This window comes from Diadema antillarum, unplaced genomic scaffold, assembly GCF_040938485.1.
Source record: "Diadema antillarum isolate AM-2024a unplaced genomic scaffold, OU_Dant_1.0 seq00000798_RagTag, whole genome shotgun sequence".
Taxonomy (NCBI): Eukaryota; Metazoa; Echinodermata; class Echinoidea; order Diadematoida; family Diadematidae; genus Diadema; species Diadema antillarum.
Genome location: NW_027271682.1, coordinates 3815883 through 3842656, shown reverse-complemented (window position 1 = coordinate 3842656; position 26774 = coordinate 3815883). Strand labels below are relative to the sequence as shown.

Sequence of the window (26774 nt, the reverse complement as noted above, 5' to 3'; positions counted from 1 at the left end):
GGGTTGCATGGTGTCATACTCACTCATTGGTCCTGAGCTGCATCAGGTCAAACTTGGCATTGCCCATGGGGTCATCGGATGTGCCGATGTCATAGTCAAATACACAGATCTGCAGCGGCTTGGTGACGTCCTCGATGGCCACTGAGAAGAACTCGTTCCAGCGGGGGTTCAGATTGTGCACAATGGTCTTGGACTTGTACACCTGCTTGCCGTTTATCTTGAAGCGTACGTAGGGGTCGGAGGAACCTTTGGCAATTTTTTTTTTTTTTTGAAGAGGAGAGTCAGAAAATTCACAGAAATATGTTAAATTAGGTTTTTCATTTAAAAGAAGTTTTTATTTCAGTTTCCACAGAATTCAGTAAAATCATATACTTTAAGTGTTTGAAATTGTAGGATTATATCACTGTGATGTGAAATGGCAAAAGCAGGTATTCTTCATTTGTCCAAACAGCATTTGTGCTTTCTTAGTAGCAAGTCAGATATTCACTACAATTATATCTACTCCGTAAATTCACTGAACATACATTTCTGTTGTAACAATGGAATGCTGCAACAAAATTACAAAAGTTACAATCCTTCATTTACGGGATATGTACACTGAATTGGGGTGTTTCCACAATAAGTTTCCTTATTTAAGCCCAATGCCACATGTTCAAAACAGAATCAGGCTGGTTTTTGGAAGACGCAGTGAAGAGGTCAAAATGTAGGGGTATTTCAAAAAGTATGAAATCGAGTTGAATCATATTTCTAAGTACTCACCACTCCAATCCCTTACAGCAAGCTCTCTACCCTCTTTCAGGTGTACCTCCAACCGGTAGAAGTGACCTGGCTGGGGGAGGCCAATAAGGCTTGCCATGCCTCGCTCCTCCATCTCCTGGAGAGTGACACCGGCACCGCCCAACACTGCATACTGGGCGTCGACCGCCATGGACCCATTGAGCCCATCCACAAGGCCCAGGCCCGTCTCCACTAGTCCCGCCCCCAGGGAAGACTCGCGACTTCGCCGGCCCTGGTAGGGGTCCTCCTCGCTGCCCGATATCTGCTGGTTGTTGTTCTGGTTGCCGCCGGCAACAGGTGCCGCGGGCGTGCCAGAACTGTCTGAGGTGGTCGCATTCTGCTGTGAATGGTGGTGGTCATCTCCGCCATGCCTTTTCTCAAGGAGGCGTTTTCTGACTGAGGTTGGCTGGTAGAAGAAACAATGTGGAGAACAAAAATCATATGTCGGTAAGCATTCGTCAGCAATTTCATGAAGTTTACAAAACGCAGATAATATACTGTAAAACGAGGAATTTTCGCGTGCATTTTAATTTCGCGAATTTCGCGAGCGCCAAGATTCGCGAAATTAAAATGCACGCGAAAGTTTTTGTCTACACTATATGCATTACATGCCAGTGGTAGTTCGCGAAAATTTCATGCCTCAAAAAAGGCCGTCGGTGGCAATTTGCGAAAAATTCATGCCGCGAATATATCATGTTTTACAGTACTGTGTATCAAAAGGTCACAAAATTAACATTACCTCACCAGCTTGCTATATGATAGTCAAAATGACCACTCAAGCTTAGTGAATTTTGCATAAAAGCAGGATGCATCAAACAGATTTCAATTCTCAATGAATGGTAAAAACTGGTGAGGTAGAACAAGGTATTGGAAAAGAAAGATAACACACATAGCACTATAAAATACATGAGAGCCACCATTGACAGATACTACTTTGCTACTCACCACAAACTGCAAATTCGCAAAAAACTCCATGAAAGTTTCCTCATCGTCACCAGTGAATACACACATTTTGCAGCATGACTCAAAATGACCGAGTACTGACAATATTAGAGAAAGTCCATTTGCAGTATGGTGACGGCTGATGCATTACACTTCACAGAGGTACTGGTAGAGCTTTTAACATGCATCATTACCGATGTTCACAGTCCAGAGATATCCGTGACCACTATATAATTATTACAGCTCATTAGCAATATCCACTGGGTTATAACAATTCTATTCACATATTACCCAGAATAGCTCTAAACAGACAGGTGTGGTAGTGTATATATCTCATGCCTGTCTTCTTTAGACTGATGTGTAATACGTTGGCCAACCTTGTGTGAACGTGGGACAATGACTATCATATACATGTACCACAGTACCATGCCCTCACAAAAAAACAGGAACTTTGCTGTAAATCATACGCCAGCAGGAGAAGATATCACTGAGGCCTATTAAACTTGATCTCCCGGCTCGTATGACAGCATTGCTACTTAACTTCAACAAAATTCAAAGAGCCATGCTGCGCAGTTGGCAAAGAGAATGCCCTGAATGAACAGCAGATACTTTGTACTCATCAGGTATCTGCCAAGTTTTATGGACACCAGAGTGAGGAGTCACAATGCTGATTTAAAAACAAACATTTTCATGCATTCTACACTAGGAACAGACTGAGATACACATACATGTACACAGTACATACAGTAAAATGAGTAGCAAATGATTATGATTTTCAAGACAGCCATTATCAGTGAATCACTGCAATTAACGAACATTGCCACGTACTTTCAAGCTTTCAAACATTTCTGACTGTTGAATGATGATAGTTGAAGCCAAAATCTGACAAGCCATCAGCATACATGTAGATACACAGAGACTCCAACTCTCACGCCGAAAGCCCATTTTTGCAGAATCTCCCGTTCTCCCGCTTGGGATTTAATTTCTCCTGCTTAAAATGATTTCTTACTTAATTTCATTGTAGGTTGAGCGCGAGAGAGCATCTAGACCGCAAGGGACTTTGTGTTCGTGACGTGCGCTTCGCGCACATTAAGTTGGAGTCTACCGTTTGCTAGGGGTTTCAGGTGGGAGAATCTCCAGATCAGAAGGTGCTCAGGGTTGGAGTCTCTCGATACAGGAGGTCAAATACATACACTGAGTGTAGTTAACTGCTGAGAAATTCAAAAGACACTGCAATTATTTTTTAGGGAATATAACTACATGTCAACCTTTAACATCATATATAAGGCAAGTGAGCAAAATTGTATCAATTGAAATTGTAAATAAGTGCCTCATTCATGGAAAAGTGCTGGTACCGTGTGCCTTGGGCATTAATCAACATTTTTTTTTTTTTTTTTGAGAATCTTTTAGCTGCTTCACAGCAGTCTGATGTTACTGAAGTCTATGCATTGAGTCTTTGCCAACATGGTGTTCCAATAATATTCTGTGTAAAAGTAAATAAACTATATGACAGCTGAAGAATTTTTTGGATTACTGAACCACAATGTCACCCCTGCCTATTACACAGGATAATATATAGCCTTAAATCTTACACACATACATCAGAGAATATGAAGACACCATTTGATGCTTTTGACTTACTTACACAACACAAATCAAAACTTAATCATACTCCTTCATGGACTTCAATACACTTGTGTGAGCGGTCTTTGACATCAATGTGATGTCTGTGCTGAGCTACACTGGCTCCATCTGCCAATTAACATGAACAACAGGGTAATTACACTATGTTTTGATCTCTCGCAACATGGTCATTGGTGTTGAGTCCTGACATCTTAACAGTGAAGTTCCACTTTTCTGAAATAGCCTAAGTCTAACTTACAAACTTACACATGATTTTACTTTTACAAATCATGTGTTAAGCACTGCATGATGTGTCAGGCCTACGCACGACTTAAAAGCGTTGTGTGACAGGACTTAAAAGTTGTGTGGATTAAAAGTTATGCATGATTTGGGGACTTACGCATGAGCGGAGTCTCATTTATTTCTTTGCGAGACACCCTCATGGACTATAGCCTGTGTGAATCTTCTTCGAGGGAGCACTCTATTCAAGTGAATAAGACACTGGATTCATACAAATGGAAGTGTTTTTGGTTCAAATCCCTGCCCTGTGTGTACTGCATATTCTCGGACAAGATGTTTTTATCAACTTTGTCCCTCTCAAGCCAAATGTACTAAAGGGGCACCTTGCAATTCTGGTGTAGACCAAACGATACATGGCAGAGTTATCTGGGAGACCATATGAAAGCTGCTTTCCTGGGCAAATAAAACCTTTTGGATTATCATTATTATAATCATCATTGCCATCACCAGTAGAAGTAGAAGTAGAACTAGTAGTAGTAATAATAGTAGTGGTAGTGGCGGCAGTGGAAGTAGTAATAGTAGCAGTACAGTATAGTAAAAATAGGGATAGGCCTATAAATATCATATCTATGCCTATCATAATTCAAGGTCATTTCAAGGAGCCCGTATGTTGATATGAATACATGTTCCCACACATAAAGGTGTACAAATGCACAGCGCTTTAAAGAGCCACCACACACTTCAGGGCTGCCAACTCTCACGCATTGAGCGTGAGACTCACGCAATTCAATCAATTTTGACTGTCTCACTCTGATAAACGAAATCTCATGCTAAACCCCGAAAATGGAATGTACATGACTACAAAAATAAATATATCTCTGAATTCTCTGATATTCGGAATATCGATATGCCCAAGCCCAAAATTTCGAGATTTTCCCGCGCGGGTGTAAAGCTTAACCAATAATAATCATTTCCGGTTCGCGCGCAAAGACAAGCTATTGGATTACGATTGGTTTCTACCTATACCACGTGAGCGTAGCTTGTACTGCTTTTGGCAAATTACAGTACATTATGGCTATGACGTGTGCTTTACATCGCTTTACATACACTGACTGTGTACGTACGTACGGCCGCACAGCAGGCTGCCAGCCAGGTGCTAGCCAGGAGGTCGCTCCGCTCCCTCGCAGTGTCTCACGCCAAACTCTCACTCAAGGTTGGCAGCCCTGCACACTTGCTTTTCAGAAACATATCCTTTCTCTATACTTTGGCATGATTTTGACAATGGCGAGATTGTAACAAAAAAAAAAACAGGAAGAAAAATTGGCATCCAGTTTAGTATGCAACATCACCAGCTTCCTGCTGAAAATACATGCATGACAAGTGACTGCTTAGCATAACCATTGATCACTGTGATCGATATTCAGGAATGGCAAATTCTAAGGGGACATTTTAGGGGGGCATAAAGAGGTTAAGCTATACCTAGGGCTCCTAACACCAGGTGTGCACACACACGCAAACACACACTCAATTCTACATGTATGTACACACACCAATTTTGCACATCAAATATATAACACACACACACACACAGACACATACATACACAAAACACACACACACCCTCTACATAGCTCTTGGCATAGCCTGGATTTCATTAAACAAACAATACTATACAAACAATAATTTCCCCAGAGATGTTTTCTCAAGCAATTCCCAGCATATACTGTACACACCCATCCTGCCTACTACCCACTACTGCCTGCGGTAATATTGCTCTAACATCACATCATTGATTTTTCATCAGCATGTTCCTGTACATGTGAGAATTAAAACATACTGCGTGCAAACAGAATGGCCCAATGAGAACACTATTTGCATGATAAAATGCTGCCAGCACTTATAATATAGAGCCCCCTTCAAAAAGCCTCATTTAATGCAGCTCTATAAACCACAAAAACCAGCCCAGAACCAATATCTCAACATGCTATAAACATTGTATTAAATATGTTGTCCATGGGGCTGTATGGGTTAAACTAATCAAACTGGTTACCGGTAGGTCTCTTCCACAGAAAATGTGTGCTACGGCAAAATTCAAATTGTTTAATATTTGATTGATAGCAAGCTGATGATGCCAGGAGGGTCATTGACTGATGATGCATACAACATCAAGCTACATTTGTATCCATTATACGAGCAATGCACTTATATATTAAAGAGGCTGGCCTTCATTTGACGAGAATGAAACCAGTGGTTAATTTGCTAAAGCACTTGCTATTGGCATCACTTGAAGCCATACTTTTTAGGTACTGGTAATACGACATAATATTCGAGTCACAAATATCGCAATGATATCACAGAGATGGTCAACCTGCCAGTGGCAAAATGATATGAATGTTTAGTTTAAAATCATTCAAAGATCAAGGAACTGCTATGCTTTTCTAGTGCAATATACCACATGTATATTTTTCCCCAAAATGGTCCAAACATTGAAAGTGATTAGTGCGAAGATGCCACTATCAATGTACATGTAGTTATCATATGATCCGCCTCTTCAAGGCACTGTTAAACAATGGGTACAGTTTAATATTGAAGTTTTAACCCAGTGAAGACTATTCCCATTTCCCCAAGTATTTTCGGGCTGGGGTGGGCTGGGGTAAATGAGAAATGTGTGTTATATAGGAAAATCAGTCCATCTTCAGTGGGTTAAAAATCTAACCTGCAAGGTCCACACAAAATGTGGAATACTACGAAATGAGCTGGTATAACATGAATAGCAGACATGATTCACAAGTTTTGTGTGCATTTTACAATTTGGAGATTTGTAGTTTGTTTGTATAAAAGCTTTTATATAACACCTAGAGAGATCCTTGTCATTTGATTGGTTGTTTGACATTGATCATTCGGCCCATTTCACTATGACATCATCATCCGTGCAATTGTGGCTCCATTTACCATCCAATTTTGGATCCATACGATTTGGTCCATTGCACTCTCGCTGAGAGCCCGGCATACACGTGTGTAAAACGCTTGTGTTTGCAGTGTGTGTAGTGTGCTACATCGACAGCGCGGCTGAAGCTTGCGTTTGCAGTGTGTGTATGCGACAGCGCGCTAGCGTAAAGCGCTCAGCGAGCACTCTCGCGATCTTAAGATTCTCTCTTTGTTCCTAAACTAATAAAACATCAAATGACAAGGATCTATTTTAGGCGTTATATACAACAAATAATAAATGTTTTTCATTCGTGCGATGGACAGAATATTTCATTCGGTGAAAGATGAAATGTTTGATCCATTCAACTCGGCTGCGCCTCGTTGAATGGATCATTTCGTCTTTCACCTCATGAAATATTCTGTCCATTGCACTCATAAACATTCATTATTTGTATACTATCACTGCTTCAACCTTTGCTGTGCTTTGTTTGCAGATTGACATGCACACTGGATTGCTTTTTTTGCCAATTGGCACAGATGTCTGGACACTAATTATCAATGAATAGAGATTACTGAATCCCCCTTATCCCTTTTGTGTCCTAATGGTCTTCCTATTGGACTGAGACACATTGCTACACATGAGTGGGCTTGCTAATCTTTACAGCTATGTTGTCTGAATGGATTACTGAGCATACTTGTCTGAATGGATTACTGAGCATACAGTAGCTGATGAACAAGCTTGACAAGCTTGACAAGCTTGACAAGCTAAGCCTGGACACATACAGTATATGGCTCATTCACACACAATGAAAAAGTATGAGTTCGATCGCAACTCAGCTTGCCCATTTTTGCACTCTGGTTCACGCATACAAGCGCAAGAAAAGAGTCTGCGATATGAATCGCACTGGTTCACAAAGAAAAAATTGCAACTAAAATCGTACCAGTTTGAACAGGGCCAAACTGTGCATGGGTGAGCCTTGGAGCTTGACCTGACTTTGAACTGACTGTCCAGGGCACCTTGCATTATGGGATGTAACAAACCGGTACAATTCAGCATAACACTCTACTCATTTCACACAACAAATAATCACGACTTTTCAGGAAAAAGCATGACCATTTCACAAACATCACACTTTTATTGGTGCACAAATCACGATTTGATTCTTATTAAGTCAAGATTATCATGTGAACACACATTTAAAAAAAAAAATGTATTTTGTGTCGCGATTGAAATCACGACCCATATAATCATGACTATTGATGGCTATGTAAAAGGGCCTATAAAGAATCAACACAAGTGCTTTTGAGAAGTCAATCACCAGATTGAGACCTATGAGCAGTCGAACACACACGATGCATGCATACTACCTCTCAATTTCACTCTTTCGGGTTTGAATCTTAAAGGGAAAGTTTCTCCCAAACATTTATCTGGATTCGTGTCAGTGTGTTATAGGGAGAGATGTAAACTCTAGAACAATCATGATGTCACAACTGTAGAGTGATAATAGAGAAAACTGTATGACGAATTTCTCTTAGCTCCATGTTTTATGAAAGGTAAGCATTCCCTTCATCTATGACTGGGAAATGTTAAGGCAAATCTTGTCCTCCATGCTTTTGGAGAGGGTGAGGTATAAGTCCTTTTTCAGTGTTCTGGAAAAAATGACTTTTTAAACGTCCCTCTCTATCTTACTCATATTGTTCTATTACTGTGACATCATACAGTTTCAATCAAGGCAGGACAGCACATGGAATTTAATACCCTGAGTAGGTTTAAAATTCAAAAACTTTTGATATGGATTATCCAATTTTCTTCTCTTTTACCAAGCTCCTTCCTTTTGCACTGAGTGTTCACAACTGACTTTTCAACATTCCCTATCAAATTGACATGATGTTTAAAGGGAGACATTCCCTTGAAAGACAGCCAATACCTTTTGCATGCAAATTTTTGAAAAATTGGTGAGAACAACCTACTAAATAGGTATTGAAGAAAACACTATGTGGAAACCTCCTGTAAATTTTGAACTCATTTGTTCAGTTAAATTGGCCATTAAGATTTGAATTATTTTTTCGTACTATGAAAAAATTACAAATCTAAACTCTAGTTGACATGAGTGTTGAAAGGGAGACATTCCCTTTAAATTTGTGAGAACAACATTCCTAAATAGTGCTCTAACCAGGATGAGGTATGGCTAAAGTTTGCGCAGTAATGGAATGGGGTTAGCCGCACTTTGTCTTGCTCTCCTAAGCTCTCTCTCTCGGAGGCTTTTGCTGCTAAACCCAACCATCCCTCACCTTCATCCTTCCCCTACCTAAATTAACAGATAATTGTTGGTGATGATTCTAATTATTCTCATCTTAAAGGGAAAAAATCATCTTACATCAGCCCTCTTTAACACCAAATTTGAAAGACTATGAGCCAATCAGAGGTATACTTAAAACAGAAAATAATAATGAAATCAAACTATAGAAAATTGTTTCTGAGTATTTTTCCAAACAGTCACATCATCTCAAGATTATCTAATATTGTATTTAATCTGCAAAGAATAATTTGATCTATTTTAAAGTGCAAGAATGGTATTTCGTGAATTTCATCAAATTAAGAATTGTTGAAGTCGTAATAGTGCTTCTATAAACTGTGAGTCAATAGGACTGCTTATTTAATTCAATGGACTAATCATAAGCCAATGCCGATGTCTTCATGGACTACTCAGAGCTAAAATGCTCACATTACCAACTGAATGGCCTTTCAAGGAAAGGAAACTTCAACAGAAATTCCTCCAATTTTTACTCATCAGTCATCATTCTTGTCATCCTTTTTAGTCTTCTATTCTATTAAAGATCTTTTATTTCATAAATTCCTCAAAAGAGATTTCCTTTTTGGGAAAAGATTCCCCTTAACAATTTCACAAACACTTTTTTTCTGTACGGGGTCTTCACCAAACTATGTGTAAAATATCAAATATTACATTTTTTTAAAATTAGAATCATGATTATCTCATCCCCCCATTCTATGCTAGATGACTGGGTGGGGGATTACCAAAAGGCAAAATATTTTGTGACCATATTAATAAAAAGAAAAAAAAACTATACCCTAATGAAGAGACTAGTCTGTAGTACTTATCATCTGAATTGTATACTAATACTGTAATGCTGCTGAGCATTCTTCCAAAATTAATGATTATAATTCATAATATTTACAAAGCGCTTATCACACACACAAAAAGATCTCTTAGCGATGATGAGAAAGAACAAGGAAAGAAGAAGGTACAGCCAGTTTTGAGAATGTTTGAATAGATACAACAATTAAGATTACACGAACTATGTACTGTAAAACATGATATATTCGCGGCATGATTTTTTCGCGAATTGGAGCCGACAGCCTTTTACGTGGCATGAAATTTTTGCGAAATGCCACTGGCGTTCAATGCGTATAGTGTAAACAAGGACTTTCGCGTGCATTTTAATTTCGCGAATCTTGGCACTCGCGAAATTCGCGAAATTAAACTGCACACGAAAATTCCTCGTTTTACCGTATGCTTTCACTTTTCTGGGAGGGAGAACAAGCTGTGTAATCTGCCAATTTGAATGACAGGACAGATGCAGCTCTCCTATCTACCCTTCTGAAAGCTACGTTCTCTTTCCGCATCTATGGTTTGACATGCAGCGTGCATCTCCCGCTGTTTAGCTGTCTACCTGTGGTTATCAGTGTGTTGTCATAAGAGGAGAAACCTCACAGGATGGATGGAGGAAACACAAGGAAGCACACCTGCATAATGCAATTATGCAAGTCTTTGATTTTTCCTATGCAATTGAGCAATGTGTACATGCACAATGAAAGGAGGGGAACTACTATTAACCCTTTGCATAGCAAGGTACTTCAATAGCTGAACTTGCCAGGCTCTGTCATCACTTATTTTAATGAAGCATCCAAACTTAACCTAGTTGTAGATTAGGAAACCCTTTCAGGTGTAGCTATTTGACTTAATCCAAGATGCAGGACCATGGTGGCACAATATGGATTAAGAAGAACAGATAATCCCTAATCATTGACCATTAGTTTCCAAATGTCTGTGCTAATAGGTCAAGAAAGTACAATTTGTAGAGTGAGCATTAAACTCCCCATCAGGAAAAGCTTTTAATAGTAGCTTGATGTACTTGTTTAAAGCTAGTCTTTCATTAAATGGGTTAGAGTAAAATGCCACTCAATGATCACACTGACTTATAGAAACAATTTAAGCAAAATCAAATACACAGAACAGCATCTAGAATGTTTTTCTAGCCATCTGACATACCATAGTTTACAGAATTTGAAAATTTAGTATGTTCATAAAAAGTGATACTGGGCACAACCACATGCATCGTACAATATAAGTACATTAGATTATGTCCAATTTTTCATCTATTTAAAGGACAAGTTCACCTTCATAGACATGTGGGTTGAGTGAATGCAGCAATATTTAATAGTAGAACACATCAGTGAGAGTTTGAGCAAAATCGGACAATCCGTTAAAAAGTTATGAATTTTTGAAGTTTCTGCTCAGTCACGGCTGGATGAAAAGACTACTATAGCTTGTGATGTCACATGAGTACAACGATATAAAGAAAGAATAAAGAAAATTCAACATATATTTCCATTTTTCTCGCATAACAAAAGAACACTCGGCTTCTCTCTTTCAGAAGGCAGGGGGAATAATATTACCCTTAACATACGTCAGTAGCAAGTCGAAGAAATGTGCACTTTATTCTAAAAGTAAAGTTTTGTGAAATTCTTTTTTTATTTTCCTTATATAGTTGTACCCATGTGACATCATACACTGTAGTAGTCTTCTCTTCCAGCAGTGACTGCGCAGATACTTAAAATATTCATAACTTTTGAACGGATTGCCCAATTTTCCTCAAACTTTCGCTGATGTGTTCTACTAATATTGCTGCATTCTCTCAATCCTTATGTATATGAAGGTGGACTTGTCCTTTAATTGATTTTTGTTTATACATGTATGTAAAATGTATACAATTAGTGGCAAAATAATTATGGTTTTGGCGATTCATCTGGCAAATACAATACCTTTTCCCAATTGCTTTGGCAATACTGCCAGTAATACAAATCATATGGCTGTTTTGGGTTTTTTTTTTTGGGGGGGGGTGGGGAATTTCATCTTTCTATACTATGTATAATTTCTGACTTGACAAAATGAAAATTTAGTGAAGAAACTTACAGATTTGTGCATCAATGAAATCTTCATTGCAACTAAAAAGCACATTGTGATGGTAATCTTTAAACATTTGATAAATTGATTTGTGATTTTTTTTTTGTAGTTGCTAGTAGTTGCTACTACATGTCTTGACCAAACATGTATTTTACTAGAAAACTCTATTGTGTGTTTGTTAACTCTTATAATTTGACCTGAAAGTACACTGTTCAAACAGCCAATATACTCATGTGAACAAAATAGTTGATACTCTTTATGCACCTGCAGCACTGCACATGAAATACACTGTAATCTGCAATATAAAGTACAGTGCACTCAAAATGACAATGCTAGGCACTGCTGTGTCCATCATTCTTAAAGGTAGCTCACTCACTTAAAGTTACAGTCTCAGACAACAGTCTTTCACTGGCTCTCTCTCCAAATCTTCCCAAAATACAGCAGTAAAATAAAAAAAGCCTTACCTTGGGCATGATGTTTTCCAGAGGCTAATGTTACATGTAGTGTTGAATAGATCAATTCACCACATGACAATAGTCACAATAATCAATAATGGATATCTTCGATTTATGAGTTATAGAGACATTCCAACCATCTCCCTTTGCATGGTAGCGATCGTGGTATGTGGCCCGTGAGAAATCATATAATGGATTCACAGTTCAACAATTAAAGGTCATATCTTGTTGATTGCGTCTACATAACCCTCTTATAACAATATCTGTGTCCGACACAATGCAGATGAAGTACGGGTATTACTGGATGCTCCGTCTTGCTCTAGGAAGCCACACAGTCGGGGCTCCCAAACGTCCAAGGAGGATGCCGGCTCTCACTCCGGTGACTAATGCCCTCCTCTCTCCTTCAGCCGCTAATCATCATCTCTCGCCCGTCTTCCCGCAAACGAGGAGATGGATGTCACATGGCGGCGAGAAAAACTTGGAGGGAAACGTCATCCTTCCGTCCCTCTCTTCGCCTGATTGAATTGGCCAATCATAGATGGGTAATACAAGAATACATATAAACTGCAAGAGTTGGCAACATGCGCGATGCACTGAAGTTGACATCTCCTGAGTAAAGTGAGTGTCCTCTGTGATAAGATGTACTCTACTTGATGATGTGAGTGCCTGGCATCGCGGATGATGATACACTGCGACCGACACGCTACTGACAGTGAAACCAACAATAGTTACATGTAGATCGAGAGAGCTCTGCTCAATACAGAAACCCTTGCACTTCAAAGCAACTATAAACACTACGATCACTTCTCCAACTCCCACTACAAATTGTACGTAAACTGAGACTATGTGAACATACAAGTGTACTTCCTCAAGTTACATGAATTCCAAAAGAAAACCGTGAGTATGACTTCAAAAATATTGTTATGCTGGAAGTGAAAAGCACACACACAGACACACAGACACACACACACAGACACACACGCACTCACACACACACAGCGTTTGTAGCCTGTATGGATCTCATTCATTTTTTAAGCTACATCAATATTTCCACAATGCTATGATACAGAAAATATCATATTGCTTTTCTTCTCTTTCAAAAACAAGTTTCTACGATACTTCCATCATCTCATGAAATAGAAACTAGAAATAGAAACCAATTCTTTTTTAAGGATACATTAAATTTGCCTATCACCTTATACTGTAATAGCTCCTCATTGAGATCAATATCATTATCATATCTTCCGATCACTGTGTGACTTGTTTCAATAAACAAGTGGTCAAGTTAATCTGGGTAAAATTGCAACAATTTGTAATTTCATGATGGTGAAAGTAAATTGATTCCTGTGCTGTGGTGTACAAATGTATATATGATTTCAAAATATTTTTTCTTTTGCTGATCCTCCAGGAGTTTGCATGTGTGTTTTATACAATGTATGTGCATGTATGTGCTGGTGAGGACATGCACGCATGTGTAAGGTATTGTATTCACATGTTTGGAAGATGAAGAATAGGTAATCCATGAGCTAACACGTGGAAACTATTTCACATGATCAATTTGTTCTGTTACATGACCTCCCATGTTTTCACATGGTTACACAAGTGGAATTAAAGGAATTTAGTAATCTTGATTCATTGACAATTACTTTCCAGACTTCGGGTCAATCTGTAAAAAAAAGCACTCCAGCTGGCGTTACAATAAAAAACGAAGCAAGGTAAGGGTAAAAAAAAAAATGAATTGAAACATAGGCAAATATTACAGTTGTACACACACATGGTTCTGATCTGCACTTTTAATCATACAGAACAGCAGTATGAAATTTTATGACATCTATATATATAGCAAAAGTACAGTGCTGCTGCTACAAAGGCAAGAATATCATACTTATATACCTACCTCTGATTCCAACAGCTCAACACTATCATATTTCATCAATGTACTGGTATCTGCATTTAGTATGTGTGTGCTATACTTCAGTAAAAAAAACAAGAGACCCGCGGGTCTAGCGCTCACCTGAGTATCGCAAGTTCACCTTTCACGCAGTCACTAATCTAAATTATTCACAGCTCTACCAAAATTTGACGAGGCATTCTCAAGTGGAAGATGAAAATGTACAATAAGGGCCCAATTTTTTCAAGATTCCTTAATTTGGGGGAATTGGGGCCCCCTGGGGCCCTCTGGGTGGGGCATGGTGCCCAGTTTGATAAATTGAGATCCTGACCACCTAGGGATGCTACCTGCCAAGTTTGACAAAAATCCATCATGAGGTTTTCAGGAAGAAGATGAAAATGTACAATTCAGGCCTCCATTTGGACCCTTCCAACCACCCCCCCCCCCCCCCCCCCACCCCCAAGAGGGGCACCCCTGGATCTCCTATGAACAAACTTGAAACTACAGTCATTACTGTACTCACTCATAGTATTATCTCAGCTCTATAACTTCTGATTCTAGAGAAGATTTTTAAAGATTCCTTCATTTGGGGGGTTTGGGCCCCCTGGGGGCCCCCTGGGCGGGGCATGGTGCCCATTTTAACAAATTGAGATCCTAACCCCCTAGGGATGCTACCTGCCAAGTTTGGTGAAAATGGGTCATGGGGTTCTCAAGAAGAAGATAAAAATGTACAATTTAGGCCCCATTAGGACCCCTCCTCACCCCCACCCCCCCCCCCCCCCCCTGGGTCCAAAGGGGGGCACCCCTGATTCTGCCATGAACAAACTTGAAACTACAGTCATCAATGTGCTAACTCATAGTATTAACCTAGCTCTATCACTTCTGGTTCTAGAGAAGAAGATTTTTGCGGATTCCTTAATTTTGGGGGGTTTGGGCCCCCTGGGGGCCCCCTGGGTGGGTCATGGTGCCCATTTTAACAAATGGAGTTCCTAACCCCCTAGGGATGCTACCTGCCAAGTTTGGTGAAAATGGGTCATGGAGTTCTCAAGAAGAAGATGAAAATGTACAATTTAGGCCCCATTAGAACCCTTCCCCACCCCCCTCCCCTGGGTCCCAAGGGGGGCACCCCTGATTCTGCCATGAACAAACTTGAAACTACAGTCATCAATGTACTAACTCATATTATTAACTTAGCTCTATCACTTCTGGTTCTAGAGAAGAAGATTTTTACAGATTCCTTAATTTTTGGGGGTTTGGGCCCCCCTGGGGGCCCCCTGGGTGGGGCATGGTGCCCATTTTAACAAATTGAGTTCCTAACCCCCTAGGGATGCTACCTGCCAAGTTTGATGAAAATCGGTCTTGGGGTTCTCAAGAAGAAGATAAAAATGTACAATTTAGGCCCCATTAGGACCCCTCCTCACCCCCCCCCCCCCCCCCCCCCGGGTCCAAAGGGGGGCACCCCTGATTCTGCCATGAACAAACTTGAAACTACAGTCATCAATGTGCTAACTCATAGTATTAACCTAGCTCTATCACTTCTGGTTCTAGAGAAGAAGATTTTTGCGGATTCCTTAATTTTGGGGGGTTTGGGCCCCCTGGGGGCCCCCTGGGTGGGTCATGGTGCCCATTTTAACAAATGGAGTTCCTAACCCCCTAGGGATGCTACTTGCCAAGTTTGGTGAAAATGGGTCATGGAGTTCTCAAGAAGAAGATGAAAATGTACAATTTAGGCCCCATTAGAACCCTTCCCCACCCCCCTCCCCTGGGTCCCAAGGGGGGCACCCCTGACTCTGCCATGAACAAACTTGAAACTACAGTCATCAATGTACTAACTCATATTATTAACTTAGCTCTATCACTTCTGGTTCTAGAGAAGAAGATTTTTACAGATTCCTTAATTTTGGGGGGTTTGGGCCCCCCTGGGGGCCCCCTGGGTGGGGCATGGTGCCCATTTTAACAAATTGAGTTCCTAACCCCCTAGGGATGCTACCTGCCAAGTTTGATGAAAATCGGTCTTGGGGTTTTCAAGAAGAAGATGAAAATGTAAAAAGTTTACGCACGACGCACGACGGACGACGCACGACGGACGACGGACGACGCACGACGCACGACGCACGACGCACGACGCACGACGGACGCCGGACGAAGGGCGATCGCAATAGCTCACTTGAGCCTTTGGCTCAGGTGAGCTAAAAACAACATGATACTTGTATAGCAATGCGGAAATGATTGAACAAATACTGTACTGATGTACATCAAGATGTTGACATGTGTTGTAAAATGCAAAAAAAAAAAAATGAATAAATAACACAATTTAAAGTTAACAGACCAAATATCAGCCTATACAGTAATTCTCCTAATCCCATTATAAAAAAGTATCATTTAAATCATGCACAACTGTCACAACTTTAAACCATCAAAGATCAAGAAACATCAATTTCTGTGATTTTTTGCTGCATCTTTTCATCAAATTCTTTATCATTAAAGGACAAGTTCACCTTGATTATCATAAGAATTGAGAAAATGTAGCAATATTAGTAGAACACATCATTGAAAGTTTGAGGAAAATTGGACAATCTGTTCAAAAGTTATGAATTTTTGAAGTTTTTGTGCAGTAACCGCTGGATGAGAAGACTACTGCAGTGTACGATGTCACATGCGTACAACAATATAAGGAAAATATAAAGAGAATTTCACAAAATTTCATCTTTTGAAAAAAGTACACATTTCCTTGACTCGTTAGTGACATATATATCTGTTATGGGTAATATTATTCCCCTTGCCTTTAGAAAGAGGCAAGTCAAATGCTCTTTTGTTGTGCGAAAAAAGTGAAAATATGTTGAATTTTCTTTACATTTTCTTTGTACTGTTGTACTCATATGACATCACAAGCTGTAATAGTCTCCTCGTCCAGGAGTTCCAACACAAAAATTTCCAAAAATTCATAACTTTTGCATCGATTGTCCAATTTTCCTCAAACTTTCACTGATGTGTTCTACTAATATTGCTGCATTCTCTCAATCCTCATGTTTATGAAGGTAAACTTGTCCTTTAACATTTCCTAGCAATTCACAAGGTAGCATTAAAACTTTTCTTTTGGTCATGTTATGTTCTTCATTCTTGGCATTGAAATCATGTATATTATCATAACTTCAATTAAATCACATAATCTGTATCACTGATTCTCAAATTGGCAAGACACATTTTGAAGGTTCACTGCACTTTTTTCAAGAGTTGTCAAATTTGATGTATTCTCTTTAATTTTGCGATGACTAACACAAAATCGTTCAGAAAGTTCTATTTCATCTGTCTCTAAAATTTTATATACACAGTTAAAATGCAGTGTTGCTAATTTGATGAACATATGATCACATTTTCTGCAGCACACTCGGACCCTAGGAATTGATGGGATAGCCTGGGTCATTGAAATATAGTTGCAAGTTACAGCTACAAGTGTATAAAAGCATATGGGCAAATACAGGGTTAAATACCCATTCATTTTTTGCTGCACTCTCATGAATAGATATGAGGTATATACCTGAGGTCTAACATTTGATTTTTTTTTTAACCAATGTTAGTAGCATTGTTCTGACACCAACAATGCTCGCAGTTGATCGGTTTTTACCTACACACAGTTTGTATCCCCTACTGCGGCAACTGCTGGTATTGAGTTTCAGTTTGTGTCTAAGTTGCATGCACACTTCATGAAACTGGTAACATCAAGTAGCATCAAGTACTTTAAAGGACAAGTTCACCTTCATAAACATAAGGATTGAGAAAATGCAACAATATCAGTAGAACACATCAGTGAAAGTTTGAGGAAAATCGGACAATCGATGCAAAAGATATGAATTTTTTAAATTTTTGTGTTGGAACCGCTGGATGAGGAGACTACTTCAGCTTGTGAGTCATATGCGTACAACAGTATAAAGAAAATGTAAAAGAAAATTCAACATATTTTCACTTTTTTCGCATAATAAAAGAGCACTTGACTTGCCTCTTTCTAAAGGCAGGGGGAATGATATTACCCATAACATTTGTCGGTAAGGAGTCAGGGGAATGTGTACTTTTTTCAAAAGATGGAATTTTGTGAAATTCTCTTTATATTTTCCTTACATGTACGCATGTGACATCTAAGTTATTCATGCGTTGCAGTAGTCTTCTCTTCCAGCGGGTACTGCACAAAAACTTCAAAAATTCATAACTTTTGAACTGATGGTCTGATTTTCCTCAAACTTTCAATGATGTGTTCTACTAATGTTGCTACATTCTCTCAATCCTTATGTTTATAAAGGTGAACTTGTCCTTTAAACACAATTCAAAAACAGAAACTAAAACAAAACTCTTGCTTGTAAACAAAAGGTCTTTCGTCACTGGACTACCTAGCACGGCAACGTGGTGAGGTTACCATCGCAATTATGATGCTGAGCACCAAATCGCAGTTCTACAAGAGTTTGAGAACAAGAACAGAAATAAACCGGGGTGAAGGAAGCCAACAAAAATAGAATGCACTGGATCCAATCTGAGGCAAAATGGTAATGAACATACAAGTATATTCAATTCCATAACATGACTGCGACAACTTCAAGCCGAATTTTGTTTGGGTGCTTTAACTGCTCAGGTGTGCAGTCACAAATATTCACAAAGCCTCAATCGTCCAGGGTTAACAACAAGAAGAGGAGCAAGTTTTCTTAGCCCTCATTGTTGCATTTAAACGTGTACCATTAGAGAAGGGGATAGGGATTCAGGATAGCACAGAGCTTAGAGAATAGATTGAGAAAAGGGCTTTAAATGAGTGCTCAGTATGATATCAAACTAGATATATCGCTACGGCGACTGATATGCCTGCCCCATAATGCATGGTTCTCCTAATAGGTCTATAGTACAATGTCTTGACAATGTGTGATGACAGTATCACACAACTGGCAAAATATTAAAATGACAGGTTTGACACAAATGTGCTGAATGTTCACTTTCCTAGAACTAGGTTCAATTGGATGAATGATTAAAATGTCAGAGTGCAGGTATTTGGGGAACTGATGATTTTTACTTGACTTTTGACCCTTTTATAAGTTTATGCATTGAGTAATTTTCAAGGTATTGAGAAAAAGTACAATTTCAGTATCAAATGGGAAAATAGCATTATCTAAACCTGGCCTTGACCTTTGACCTCACAGTTCCAAAGAGAATCACTGTTAGGTTGAACATGCATAAATATGTAAGTTTCATGATGATACCTTGAGTTACTTTTGAGATATGGAGGAAAAAGTGCAATTCAGCACTTTCACTTGACCTTTGACCTTTTGACCTTTGACCTTTTGGCAAGAAACTTCCCACAGAATATATTGGGTAATACATGTATACATCAAGTTCAAAAAAAAAAAAAACCTTCAGGCATTGCATAAATATAAGGAAAGTAGTGATATTTTGAGAAGTTGACCTTGACCTTTGACCCCCTGACCTTAGAACCATGACCCCCAACTTCCCTAGATAATCACTGCCCATTGGAACAAGCATATATACTAAGTTCCATGAAGATACCTTGAACCATTTGCGAGATATGGAGAAAAACATGAATTTGCAACCTTTTTTTCACAAAATAATCTGTGACCTTTGACCTTTGACCCCGTGACCCAAAAATCCAAACAAAGTATTATCCCCCCAGGATATACCCTCATACCAAGTTTGATGTAAAACCACCGCACGGTTCTTGAGATATCGACAAAAACAAAACTGCACGGACGTACGGACGGACGGACGACCCGAAAACATACAATTGTACATGTAATGCCTCCGGCCACTTCGTTGGCGGAGGCATAATAAAAGCACATTGACTATAAGGTGGAATGGAGTCTGTTAAGGACTAATTCTCCAATAAAACATACCTGTTGCAACTATATGCTATATCTGTTTGCAATCACACTAGCAAATTAAATCTATCAGTTTTTTTTTCTTTTGTCATTTCAGAATTTAACCAATATCTATTGCAATATTTGGCATGACATGTGAAAATCTTCCACTGTACTGGTGGTACAAACTAAATTCAGTAACCACTACAACCACAAGAGGGAGCTGTTTATTTTCCAACTTGTCAGCATGTTGCTCCACCAGGATAAACTGTCGTGCGAATTCCTGTATGTACAACAGCAAGCACCATTATACCAGGGACTTGGATGAATGGAAATACTAACAGGACAAGAATAACAGCACTGTTTCTTAGGCACATTCATGTTAGCCCTCTTGTAATTGGAGAAAGTCACGTTGAATAGCAAACTCAGGGCAAAGACAATACTTCCAAAGTTGTCCTATAAAGTAGTGATGACTGTTTAGATACAGCATTGTAATTAAAAAGTAAGCCAGTGATTTGTAACAATAACGTATCTCAAACGAGTGAGTTTTAAATTTACCAGTACCATTATTATTTCTACTATCATTCTTATAATTACTTACTATTCATCTATTTGTCTAAATAAAAAAAGACAAACAAATTGCAATATAAGTATATAATACAAGGATAGAAAATTATAACAATGTAATGAAAGAGGAATGGTGGAACATGTGAGTCAGAGCTCTCAGAAATCAAGCATTATACTGTTGCCCTTAGCCACTTAGTTGAAGTAACGACATCCCCTTGTATTGTTATGTACGACACTGTAATTACCCACTTATTTACTTTCAGGGGAAACTTCATCGTATCGAAGCAAAATAATATGTGGTGCATAATCAAATAACCATGCCATAAACTCACAAAAATAATTTACATCAAATCAATGGTTTGAAGTCAGTGATAGGAAATGATGAGAAATTACCTATCACTTCTTGCACAGATTAAATGAGCGAACCTGAATACTTTTCCATATTATTCTCTGAATAATTATGGGAAAAGGGATTATTATTATCATACTGATACTATAGCAAACACATCATGAAAGTGGTGAAATGGCACTGGGATGTTATTGCCGATTGCTGAAATTTGGCTGCCATAGAGCCATGCGAAACTGCCATCTTCCAAACACGAGATGGCGCTTCACAATGCCGTAACAAGGGTTATGACAGTTCCACAGGGTACGGCGTGCTGCAACATAATATTCCTGCAGGTCTAATGGACACTATTTTTCAATCACATTTCAACACATATTAAAAATTATCATCTAATACTGAATACTTGAATAGCGAGTATACATTTTCGCGAATCGGGTCTTCCCGACGATTTCGCGAGTGGTTAAATTTGCTATCGTAGAGTACTGTACTGAACAGAGAAATGTATACGTGTGCGTCACATTCATATCAGGATTGGAGTCATCATTTTCATGTGTCTTTAATTTTGCAAATAGCACCTGACTCACGAAATTTGCAAAAATAAAAACCTTGCAAAATATTTGGCGTATACACTAGTACGATATGTACAATGTACTTGTCCTCTAGCTGCAATGTAAGTATTTTCCACGCCTACAAAATTTGCCACATTGTATGTCACTGTACAATATTTGTTTTAAAAAATAGCTTGTATTATCTGTATCTGATGGCTTCATTCTCAAAGAGGCTTTTGCCTTTTCCCTCATGGTGCACAATGCTCTTGATAAAATATACTTCCAAAATTATTTCATCTAGATAATCTCATATTTGATGTGGATCAGTCACAAAAGAGCAGTAAAATTGTAGTTTTGTGCATGGTCAAATAGGAGGTTCAATTTTATTGCTGAGAGTCAGAGATTCCTGGTTGGTAATGACAAGAGGATTAATTTTTGCAGCAAAATGCCCCCAAGACATATCAGGTTGATATCGACTTCATTGCCTGTTGACCGTGTAGATAAGCACGTAGGCCTACACTTATGTTTGCAAACCATGCACCGAAAAGTAATCAACTGCTTTCAAGGACCAATATGGTAGATTCTACTCATCTATCAATGCCTATGGTTACATATGTTGTCCTATCAAATTACATGAATGTCTGAGCCACACATTTGTCACTTGTAAACAACTTGTGTCTCTGTATTCTTCCCTCAAATTGCATACGATATTGTTTTGAACTTCAATCTACACAACAAACAATCAATGACATGACAGATGATTAGTAATCCATAAAGGAAATATTGAAGCAGCATATTATGGATTTCACTATGGAAATAATGAACTACAACTTACAGGAAACCCAAAAGTAAAATCTATCTATGAGAATATTTTAAGTCAAAGTAAAGCTTGAGTACAAGAATGTTCATGTATTCAAAGATATCTTTCACAATTGAAGTTTGCTTTAAAGACTGATTGTGCTGGACAGCTACAGCAAATCAAACACATTGCAGAATTTCCTGGACCCATCATTCGGTGATAGTGACATTTCAAATCCCACTTCTATAAACCTCTTTTTGTCCCTCATGGTTTCTAGACCATGGCACACTAAATATAATCCCCAAATACCAGTAACACTAACAAATTCACTCATCAATTACAGTGTGTGTGTAGTCAATGATCCTCAGAGGTAACTGACCAACTTCTTGCTGTTGTCTGCAAATGTGTACAATTGGTCAATGTAATTTTTCAAAAAAAGTACATTAAGTACTGAGCACAAACTTTCCTTCCTGAATCAAGTCATGGATGGATGGGTTATGAAGATAAAGGGGTTTTAAATAACATTATGCCAGACTGAGACAAAGTGACATTGTGTGGAACAAGGATGGATGTTCATAATGCTCAGTGAAGCATCTCAATGTTTACAAACTGTGGGGGTAGTATATCCAGACATATTGTCACTCGCATAATTAAAACACTAGCTGTCTGATTACAAGCCAAACTTGGGCGCGAGACTTTGGGCGATGACATGTAGGCTGTGATGACATAATATAGGATGTGATAATGATTGACTGATAACTTATCAGCACTTAATAAACAATGATGGCTTCATGATAAACATGTAAACATGAGCCATCAAAAACTGAGCTATGAGCATGAGCTATCAAAAACTCATGAGCTATCAAAAAATGTCTGAGTAGATATCTCCTGACCCACCTTTAATTCATCTTGACAGAATTTGTAATGCCTTTCATTTCTCCAGAGCTTTTCCATCATCAGTCTTGTTTTTTGCTTATCCCATTTCATGCATTCATTTTCACAAGCCTGTTTATCCCAATTAGATTTTCCCCGTGTGCCAGTGGAGTGGCTTTAACTTTATGTAAATTCTTATCTCAGAGCTTGGAATAGCGAGCCTGAAACCAAATGACTGGTATATGTCTGTCACTATTTATCAGTTTCACCTACAAAACTGTACACTGTTAAACTTACTCATTTAAATCAATATGACATCCTTCATGTCAATATTGTAGAAAATTCATTGTGATAATTCACTTTGAACCTTCACAGCTTGGTCTAGTCTATTTCAAATCGTTACGATGTCATTCATGTACCACATTATATGGATTTTGTTGGTTCAGTGTTGTATTTGAACTGTAATTCATGAATTATCCTATGACCTTGTACCCCATATGCTCATTTGGTCCTAAAGCATGTTTTACTGCAATATTCCAAAATAGTTCCTGAGCTGATTTGATCATACACTTTATACATGTGCCACATCTATTCTAAGTGTTACTACTAAAGATCTATATTTAGTATCACAGATATGAAAGATCTTAAAAACAGAAACACTGCTGTGCCATTAGTACCAGTAAAAAGAGGAAAGAATGAAATACTATAGACAGTAGTCTCCTATTAATTGATTGGCTGTCATATCTTGACACCCAGCACTGAACATCACATCATACACTCATCTGTGAAGCTGGTGTACATGTGTACTGCAATCGATACGTGAAAAATTCACACGTGTGGATGAAATACAATCATTAATTGCAAGGCCATTGATTGCTCAACACACATGAACACATCACCACTGCCGGTTCTCACGTTGTCATGCGGCTCGATCGCCTGTCCAATATCAACCCGTCCTTTAACAACAAATCAATACACTAAACCTGGTCATACTCATCACACGTAATGAAGACTGTAGGCCCAACAATACATGGGAATGGTATCAGCATGTGTCTTGAAGGTAGTATCTGTAGACATTACAGTCTTTAAAAATATCTCCTTTTTTTTTTCAGTTCAATTCATTTCATCTACATGTTTGAGATTGGTTTGACATCACTGACCTGAAATAGGAAATAATTTAACAGAAAAAAAGGTGTTTTTCTCCAATAATTTCTATTCATTTCAAACTGAATGTAAATCTTATGGCAATTCAGATTTGAAAAACCTCATCATACATTATTTGATTTATACAGTAGGGATTCAATATATCTAAAACAATTTCTTTGAGTTGGTTGCATGATCACTGTGCAGACTTTATGTGCGGATGACTGTTCTGTGCATTGTAAAGTTGCAATGTTCCAGAGTTTTAATAATTTACAACACATGTTCTTTCTTTCTTTCTTTCTTTCTTTCTTTCTTTCTTTCTTTCTTTCTTTCTTTTTTTTGGGGGGGGGGGGTGTAATACTGGATTTTCTGAAGAAAAAAAAACTTTGTACTTCCACATATATGCATAATGGTAGTCTCTATTGTTCTTTCTCAGAAAGAAAACATGTACAATGTACTCCCATTATGTGCTTGTACATGTACAGTTGTATGTCTGGTTCTGTGTTTTGTGTTCAAGAAATGAATCTGAATGATTTTGTTGTTGGAAGGCCAATGCTCTTTCAGCCATTTTTCATTTGAAGTTCTCATCACTGAATTTGTAGAAAACAATTGGTGATTACTATCATGAATGCTGATCACTCTAATTGTCACAACTTGTTCTTAATTAAAATTAATCATGTGAGTTTCTATACAAAAGAGCAAAATTCTCAAACTTGAAACTCTGGGAACATGATATCAATCAATGTTTCAATTATTAAAATTGTTGTACGTCAGCCAAGCAGCCCAACCTGTTAAATACCATTCAAATGACAGATAGTCGCCATACAGTATTAACTTTGTTTCAATGTACAGTACAATGTACACAGCTTAGGAACATCTTCTTCAACATACAGTTGTAGTAATAGACACATGAATGCGGACTTCTAAAGGCAACTCATCAGAACTGTGGCTGGAGTGTTAAACCTTACATTTTATAACTACAGTTGTACATGTAGAGTACTCTAAAATTACTCAAATGGTTTTCTAAAAAAAAAAAAAATACAGAACTATATACACTGTGTATACACAAATAAATAAAAGAACTGAATGAATTGTAACAGCACTTGCTGCAGGTTTTAGCTTGGGCCAAAAAAAAAAAAATAAATATGGAAATGGCATAATCATGTCGGCAAATTTGTGAAATATGATGATGATGATGATGACAGTGGTTAACAATTGATGAGAATGTGTTTAAAAACTACAAACTCATTTGGTACGTTTACCTTTTCAATCATAGCATCTCAACCCCCCTCCCCCATCCTTCACGTTATCTTGTGCAGAGATTTGTGAAAATTACATCTGTAGGCCTACACACTTCTTGGGAAGGCTTTGTAGATTTTGCCGTTTTTGAATTTCACAACGAGGACAGGAGGGCTTCTTTGTACTGTAAGTCCCTATCAATCACTCTCAAGCGGTATGGAGTGCCGTATTTTTGCCGCTGTGGTTGAAGGGTCATAATAAGCTACATTGTACACCCCCAAAAAACACAATTTGGAGGTCTATCTGTACACATGAATGTTTCATTCCATCAGTTTTGCAGATCAGAAATGTCACTACAAAACACCTCCAGACGGTCATTTGAATCACGATATCAGTCGTGATTCAAACACCCTCCGCCATTCCAATTTGCATGATACACACATCTTAAGTGTGTCAATTGACTTTATGATTCTAGTGATGCATCACTAGAATCATGATTTGCATTATGCATTCTCAATGCATTTGAAAACAACCTATGACCTTTGCTGACTCTAGCAGTTGAAGACAGACAGTTGTTTGTTTGTTTGTTTTGTTGTTGTTGGGTGTTTTGTTTTGGTTTTGTTTTGTTTTTTTTTTGTTTTGTTTTTTTTGGGGGGGGGTTACGATACATGTACACAATATACATATCTCTTGGGATTTGTATGTCTTCCTGGTACTACATGTTTGCTTCACTGCTGTATTGCACTACTCAGCATTTTCACTGCCTAATTTCAGCTGTTAGCAGACGCCATTTAGTGTACCTTGTTTGATCTGTGATTTCCCCTTCCTCTTGTGTTTGTCTGTTCGGTCTTTGATTTCCGCTACCTCTTGTGTTTCTCTAGCCCCAATTTCAAGTTGTCATTCACAAAGATCAGACACCATGCAAGAACATCACTCTTCATGATCTTTGTCAGCATAACATTGCACCACACACAAGACTTTTGTGTATAAACGTACAACAGAAAAGTATACTGCCAGGACTTGGAGCGTGACGATTAGTGGGGCAGAAATCCCAGACAAAGCTTACATCTAGGTTGTTCTAGAGCCAAAGAAACACGTTTACAAGTTGTGAATTACAAAGAGCAGTGATCAGTTACCTTCAGACTGAGGCTTAGTACAAGACGTTCATCTATGATTAAAACAAAGACAATTCAATTTGTAGTGAAGAATTTTCTTGAACTCTCTAATAACAGGACTGAAGGGTCACATCATAGCCCAAAACAGAACATAAACATTGCCCCAGAGGTACAATAAGGTCAAAGTTTAGTTGACTCACTAGCAGGACATAACCTACAACACTACAAGAAC

General features: G+C 38.4%; 1 protein-coding gene across 1 annotated transcript in view; it reads right to left on the bottom strand.

The window, feature by feature from the left end:
• Nucleotides 1-26774, bottom strand: part of LOC139739356 (multiple C2 and transmembrane domain-containing protein 1-like) — an 83016-nt gene that overhangs the window by 40061 nt on the left and 16181 nt on the right. The window contains exons 3-4 of the mRNA XM_071649976.1: nt 760-1183; nt 24-246 (exon numbers count right to left, since the gene is read on the bottom strand). Coding sequence (XP_071506077.1) covers nt 24-246; nt 760-1183 — 647 coding nt within the window. The remainder of the gene's footprint in view (nt 1-23; nt 247-759; nt 1184-26774) is intronic.